The sequence below is a fragment of the Lactuca sativa genome, chromosome 7 (assembly GCF_002870075.4).
Source record: "Lactuca sativa cultivar Salinas chromosome 7, Lsat_Salinas_v11, whole genome shotgun sequence".
NCBI classification, from domain to species: Eukaryota; Viridiplantae; Streptophyta; class Magnoliopsida; order Asterales; family Asteraceae; genus Lactuca; species Lactuca sativa.
Window position 1 is genome coordinate 28347531 of NC_056629.2, and position 7946 is coordinate 28355476.

At 36.3% G+C, this 7946-nt stretch overlaps 1 protein-coding gene across 1 annotated transcript; it reads left to right on the top strand.

Annotated features, from left to right (window-relative positions):
* The first annotated feature begins 1904 nt into the window (after nucleotides 1–1904).
* Nucleotides 1905–7584, top strand: LOC111892676 (G-type lectin S-receptor-like serine/threonine-protein kinase SD1-1). The gene is made up of 5 exons (XM_023888724.1): nucleotides 1905–2199; nucleotides 5951–6026; nucleotides 6748–6942; nucleotides 7032–7182; nucleotides 7264–7584. Exons 1-5 carry the CDS (start codon nucleotides 1905–1907, stop codon nucleotides 7582–7584), a joined length of 1038 nt encoding a protein of 345 aa, XP_023744492.1.
* The last annotated feature ends 362 nt before the right edge of the window (nucleotides 7585–7946 follow it).

A 7946-nucleotide genomic window follows, 5' to 3' on the forward strand; every position in this document is an offset into this window, starting at 1 on the left:
CGCCCAATGTACCTAGATTTACGCCCAGCATAATCCCAGATTCAGCACCCTATAAATAGAATGCAAGGGCAACCGATTCCTTTGCTCATTTTCTCTTCTCTCTCTCTCTCTCTCTCCCGTTTTGCCTCGATTTTCGTGCAAGAAATATCCCAAAGCCCCGGTATCATTCCCGAGCCCCGAAGCAAGTCCCGAAGTCCCGAAGATCTCGAGAAGTAAAATTCCCGAGCAAAAGCTCTGCCCGCGGGAAGCCAATTTTTGTGAAGATCTTCCAGATCTACCGAAGAATACTACTTCTACAAGCCGTAGTGCTGTCCGATCATCTTCTGATCAAGTGAGTGTGTGGTTACTTTCTTCTAACGCATAATTACAAAGTATTTTATACGAAATACGTGTTATGTGCATACTTTGTTATTATATGTGTGAATATATATTCACTTTCTTCTATCTCATAGATATGATTCATTCTCTATGAAATACGTGTTATGTGTATGTGTCTCATCTGCTGTTTGGAATATGTATTGAATGAGAGTGCTATACTGGTTTTAAACTATGTATAAAAATATATATTTTTATCTACTAATATGTTTGGTAGAACATGGGTAGATGAAATAGTTGGTATGTGAGGAAAAATTAGTTCGAGTATGAGATGAAAGATGATATAGATCATGAGATGAGGGTGACAGGTGAAAAATAAGTGAAACCTTTACCCAAAAGATGGACCCCGTCATTCAGCAGAGTAGGGATGACAACCATGGACTATTCTAGACAGTCCTGTGGAACACTAGCAAGCTCGCAAGTTGTAGGTGTTGTGGACTTGATGTTCACCGGCGTACTCTAAAAATCCATTGATGTGTATTACTAGAAGATGTCTCGGAACCAATACTATCAATAAACGAGATAAACCCCGACGACTATGGAGTTAGTTCCTGTTAAGTGAACCTTGGTGACTATGGAGTTAGTGTCTGATAGATATGGATTTAACACCTGATAGAAAAACTTTGGCAGCAATGAACTTCGTGCCAATTCCTTAGGTAAATCCTTAGGAATAAATGAATGAAGGATAGTTGATTATTAGGGTAAAACCTTAAGAGTAAAGAAGATAATGGGGATGAGTATTTGGGTTGATTGTTTGACGATTAAATATAATAATTATATTATTGTGGGTTGAAAACCCTATATGCTCACCAGGCTCCCAAGCCTGACCCACTCAGTTTTCTTTGCATTACAGGTAATGGCACAAGAGTATAAATTGGTGGACTTGACGAGAGATTTTGGATTATATATTAGTAGTTATAAACAACTGTTGTAAGGTCTATTTTATACTGTTTATGCTTTTGGTCTGTATCGGAACATGACGTCCCAAGATTTTGTTATTTAATGAAAATACATTTCTTTAAAGAAATGCTTTGATAAATTTTTATCAAATTTTGTTTTAGGAATAAATTCCGCAACTGTTTTCTTTAAACGATTACTCTGATTTTAAAAACAAAGCATAAACAAATCGGTCATTTCTGGCCGTGAAAAAGGGGATTTCACAGTTGTTATCAGAGCATTAGTTTAAGCGAACTAGGAATTTGTAGGATTTCTAGACTTAAACTTAGAATTCTAAGTGAAGATTGTGAGGTGAGTGTCTGTCATATTTTAGGCACAAGCACTAGTATATTTTAGGAATGATGCCTAAAATGCTTTTATGTGCTAAATGCTATATGTTTTCCATATATGAAATTGTTTGTTTGGATCTATGTTCTATTGCCGACCGGATCTGGGAACTTTATGTGTTTAGGCTTCTAAACATACGACTACGATATTAGAACTAACATGTAAACGTTTCGGAATGATAAGGATGATTTGAACATTTATCAAAATAGAGATCTAAATTCACCTAATTTGGTGTATAGATCAAAATGGCAAACACACAAAGTGGATTGGGAAACGACAACCCGCAATCTGAGCCACAAATGATTGGGAGTGCATTAGAACTAACATATGCACCTGAGCCAATCACGATGGCGGGAGTATACGCAATGGTGCGAATAATGTTGGGTCATCAGATGGAAGAAACAAGGCGTTTACTTCAACAAAGTAAGGACAAACTTACTGTGCCAGTACGCCAGACACCTACTCATGAGATAACTATCGGGGTTGCTAAGTCAGTCGAAGAAGTGATCAACGGTAGTATCGCCAACAAGGTTGAAGTTGGCAAGAAGAGGAAATTTGAGGGGTCTTCAAGGTTTGACAAGGGCAACATGTTCTCGATGTCTAGAAAAAGAGGAGGTAAAGAAAAATGGTGTGGGAAATGCAAAAAGAAAAACTCTAGGAAAAGTGGCGAGGAAGTGACATGTTTTAAGTGTGGAAAGCATGGGCATTACGCCGATGAATGTACATTCAACGAAAGGGTATGTCATGAATGTAATGAAGAAGCTCACTTCAAGTAGGACTGCCCAAAGAGGAAAGAAGCTACAAAGCCAACTATACCACTGAAGCATTATGAGAGATGCGACGAATAAGTGACTTGCTACAAATGTGGAATGAAAGGTCATTACGCCAACAAGTGCACATCCGACAAGAAGGTGTGCTACAGATGGAACAAATAAGGGCATTTTTCTAGAGATTGCCCAAAGAAGAATGAACCAGCAAAGCCAAAGGCATTCCACATGATTCTTGATGAAGCAGAAAACAATGTGAGGATTCAAGAATGAAGACTTCATATCAAGATATAGTCTGTATCAGGAAGTGTAGCCTATTAGAGGCATAGTATAGGGTGAACTTGAACTTTTGTGTAATAGTTTCAAGAATTAATATAAAACCTGGTTTTGTTATCTGATGTAATGAATGACACCTATCGGAAGATATCGAAGGTGGTATCTTGCCTTTAGTTTATGTCTGATAAAATAACAATATGTTTAAAGGAGTACGGTATGTCTGAAGTACACCTTCGATTGGCAGGATGATGGAACGATTGGTGTAATTCTTGAAGTTGTCCCATCGTATGGAATTTCCATCACCAACCGAGTTGAAGTAGAATTGATGATTGAAGATACGCATGGAAGAAGTCCTAGTAGAGTCTAGGAGATTTTTTATGATTAATTAGACACATTAGTATGTGTTAAATTGTTTTGTGATTTTAGGACTTGAGGACTGCGAGACAATACTTGGGACGAGTATGAGTAGGTGTGAATAGTAGTAGAGATCTATACTACTGGAAGCACAAGACCACACTTGGATCATGGAAAGTCACAAGGTTACCAAGAAGCTAGTGATTGGTCTCGTTTTATTCAATTATGCCATTACCATTGTTTCGGTAATGACTAGTAAGATGGTGGTTATACTGACCCTAGTGGTCATATCAAATTGAGTCCAACTACGATGAGTTTGTTATGTGGTTCAGAGAACCAAGTTCGATGTAACATCTGACGTAAGTCAGAAGATTGGAATCATATTACAAGTCCTATTTCGTTTATGATTCCGGGACGTAATAATCCTAAGGGGTGATAATTGTAACGCCCGTAGATTAGGGCTAGTCAATTTAGAGACGATAAGCATAAAAAATGAATTTTTTATAGAAGATTATTTAGAATGAATAATATTAAATAAGTTGTAGTATATGTCACAAGGTTTCCGTGCATATAAAGAACACCGAAATCTGAGTTATAACGAAGAAGTTATGACTTGTCGAAGTTTCGTGACAGAACCGGCATGACACAGCGCGATGTAAATAGTGAAATTACGTTAGAGTGATATTTAGGCCTAGTGATCTAAACGAAAGTTGTAGAGTTCGTTAAACCAAGAGCGTGCATAAAAAGAATGCCCAAATCTGACTTCGTATGAGGAAGTTATGATTTTTCTAAGTTTCAGCTTAGTAGTATGCATCCCGAAACTCGAATTCGAGATCGAGTGATTGTTGGTCGAAACATTCTAAACGAGAATCGAAGATCTCGTCGATAGTAGTCCAATGGTAAAAAGACAGACGAAAACGGACGTCGGATGAAGAAGTTATGAATTTATAACAGAGTTTTCTTGTCCCGGCCTACTAAAAATATATAATAAATAATAAAGGCAAAATTAGCCGAAGGAGTCTAAATGAAAGCTGTAGAGCCTAGTCTCGCCTACGCGTGGATATAAAGAACGTAAAAAACGGAGCTCGTATACGAAAGTTACGCAAGTTTGAAGTCTGCTTAATCGAGTACGCCCAGCGTACCCGAAACCGCCTTAGCTACGCATGCAATGACGTCACTCGAGTACATACGCATGCAATGACGTCACATACGCCCAACGTACTGAGTACGCCCAGCGTAATCCCAGATTCAGCACCCTACAAATAGAATGCGAGGGAAGCCGATTCCTTTGCTCATTTTCTCTTCAATCTCTCCCGTTTTTCCTCGATTTTTGTGCAATAAATATCCCGAAGCCCCAAAGATCCCGAGAAGTAAAATTCCCGAGCAGAAGCTCTGCCCGCGGGAAGCCAATTTTTGTGAAGATCTTCCGGATCTACCGAAGAATACTACTTCTACAAGTCGTAGTGTTGTCCGATTATTTTCTGATCAAGTGAGTGTGTAGTTACTTTCTTCTAACGCATAATTACGAAGTATTTTATACGAAATACGTGTTATGTATATACTTTGTTTTTATATGTGTGAATTTATATTCACTTTCTTCTATCTCATAGATATGATTCATTCTCTATGAAATACGTGTTATGTGTATGTGTCTCATCTGTTGTTTGGAATATGTATTGAATGAGAATGCTATACAAGTTTTAAACTATGTATAAAAATATATATTTTTATCTACTAATATGTTGGGTAGAACATGGGTATATGAAATAGTTGGTGTGTGAGGAAAGATTAGTTTGAGGATGAGACGAAAGATGATATAGATCATGAGATGAGGGTGACAGGTGAAAAATGAGTGAAACCTTTACCCAAATGATGGCCCCCGTCATTCAACATAGTAGGGATGACAACCACGGACTATTCAAGACAGTCCTGTGGAACACTAGCAAGCTCGCAACATGTAGGTGTTGTGGACTTGATGTTCACCGGTGTACTTTAAAAACCCATTGATATGTATTGCTAGAGGATGTATCGGAACCAATATTGTCAATAGACGAGATAAACCACGGCGACTATGGAGTTAGCGCCTGTTAAGTGAACCTTGGTGACTATGGAGTTAGCGCCTAATAGCTATGGATTTAGTACCTGATAGATAAACTTTGGCAGCAATGAACTTCGTGCCAATTCCTTAGGTAAATCCTTAGGAATGAATGAATGAAGGATAGTTGATTATTAGGGTAAAACCTTAAGAGTAAAAAAGATAATGGGGATGGGTATTTGGGTTGATTGTTTGACGATTAAATATAATAATTATATTATTGTGGGTTGAAAACCCTATATGCTCACCAGGCTCCCAAGCCTGACCCACTCAGTTTTCTTTGCATTACAGGTAATGGCACAAGAGTATAAGTTGGTGCACTTGACGAGAGATTTTGGGTTATAGATCAGTAATTATAAATAACTGTTTTAAGGTCTATTTTATACTGTTTATGCTTTTGGTCTGTATCGGAACATGACGTCCCAAGATTTTGTTATTTAATGAAAATACATTTCTTTAAAGAAATGCTTTGATAAATTCTTATCACATTTTATTTTGGGAACAAATTCCGCAACTGTTTTCTTTAAACGATTACTCTGATTTAAAAAACAAAGCATAAACAAATCGGTCTTTGCTGGCCGTGAAAAAGGGGATGTCACATCCCATTCATCCAAATATGGAATCTCCATTTGTCAAAAACATACAATCAGAATTAAGAACAATATTTTATATTAAAAATAGGGGAAAATCAATAACAAAATGAAAGTGACAATGAAGTGAATTGACATTCTAACTTGTTTCTTGAGGATAGAGTGAAACTTCAAGTCCTTATTCAACTTTTATATCTGTAATCATTTAGATATGAAAGAATGCCACATCTTTGAGATAGTCACCCATGTGTCTCTGAAAGAAATAGTAATTGTTTCAGATAAAAGGTACATAATTTAGCATTATAACTCTAAATGTGGTGTGGATTGTGATTGTCTACAGTGATCCTTACCAGATTAGGACGTGGCTCTGTGGCTCCAAGGATAGCATGACGATTGGGCTGAGCTTCAACATCCCAAATTAGGACCTAGTTTAATAAAATTGTATTTCACTAAAAGAATACATCAAAAAAATAATAAACTAAAGGACCAAAAATGAAAAATGGAAAACAAATGCGTACATCAGGGTTATCTGTGTGTGTTGCTACTATTTTTCTGTTTTGAGAAAGCTCCCTGATGCGGTTTACCTTCATAAATACAACTAAATGTCAAATAAATATGTTGTTAATATTAATCTTATGAAAAACATCATAAACAAAATAGAGAATACCTCTCCAGGATGAATAATGTTTTTTAACTTCTTCACAAAGGGAGACCATGCTTCTTCATGGAACCTTGAAATAAGGACCAAAAATTAAAAAAGTTTCAATTTTGGACCAAACACGGTGAAAATCAGAAAGCACATGGACCATTTTGTAATTTATTCTCAATCTAAAACATTGTAACGCAAATAGCATAAAAAAGTTGGGAGGGGAAAAAAAGAAATAGGTAAATGGTTAATGTCTACATATTAAGTGCTTAATTTATTAAGCTCATTAAGTTAAAAAGAAACAACTCCTTACTAAGTGCACAGTGTATAAATGATTCGATTTCTACAAAATCTCTTTAGAATTACTAAAGAGATTGCAAGGGGTCTTCTGTATCCTCATCAAGATTCCAGATTAAGAATTATTCATAAGGATTTAGAAGCTAGCAACATATTGTTAGATAAAGATATGAATCCCAGAATTTCAGGCTTTGGTTTGGCAAAAAGTATGGAAGGAAGTAAAACAGAAGCAAATACAAGAAGAGTAATGGGAACATAGTAAGAACTTATATAAACAGATAAACCTTTTATCTTTAATTACACCTAATAAAACACTAATTGATTTTTGTACATTTTATTTCTTGTAGTGGCTACATGGCACCAAAGTACACCATTGATGGGATTTACTCCACTAAATTTGATGTCTTCAACTTTGGTGTATTGGTGTTAGAGATAGTAAATGGAAAGAAAAATAGAGGATTTCATCATGCAAATCATGATCTTAATCTTTTAGGACATGTAAGTTTCAATATTCAACACGTGAAAGTGTTAAAATATTTTAACTTTTTTTAATGTTTTAACATGACATATTTTGGTCAGCCATGGAGGCTATATAAAAATGGGAAGCAATTGGAACTGATGGATGACACTATTAACGATTCATATGTACATACACAAGTGAACAAAGCAATTTATATTTGTTTACTATGTGTGCAAAAGTATCCTGAAGATAGACCAGATATGCCTTTGGTGGTTGTTATGTTAGGTAGTCAAATTCCATTACCTGAACCTAAACAACCTGGTTTTTATACAGAAAGAAGAAGACCACAAGAAGCAGATTGTTCATCTAGTAATCCTGAATGGAGCTCATCAAATCACTTATCTGTTACGTATCTTCAACCTAGATATAAATTGGTATAAGTGATTTATGTTACTGGAAATGGAATGGAATTGAATTCCAATTCCATCTAGAACCCTAAATTGGCAACATGAATCAATGGGTGTGTGTTGTTTGCTCTGCATGTATGAACCTAGAACCCTAAATTTCGGGGGAATGACAATTTACCTGGGAATACAAATGAAGACGAACAATCACCAGCCATCATCTCCTCACAACCCCTTGACAACCTTTGAACGCCACCTCACACCCTCACCTGCAGATCGAAAAAAAAAAAAGAAATAATAAGAAAGGAGAAGAAGGGTTGTGATCAAACCAGAGGAAAAATAGGCACATCTTTTCTTTCTTCCTTTTTCTTTTCGCTCACAAATTCTTGCTATAAATA

Bases quoted from the DNA above. Each gene is read 5' to 3' on its own strand.
- LOC111892676 (XM_023888724.1), top strand. From the start codon at position 1,905: ATGGCAAACACACAAAGTGGATTGGGAAACGACAACCCGCAATCTGAG. The intron at 6,027-6,747 runs GTACATAATTTA...AAATCTCTTTAG, and splicing joins GTAATTGTTTCAGATAAAAG to AATTACTAAAGAGATTGCAA. The intron at 6,943-7,031 runs GTAAGAACTTAT...TATTTCTTGTAG, and splicing joins AGAAGAGTAATGGGAACATA to TGGCTACATGGCACCAAAGT.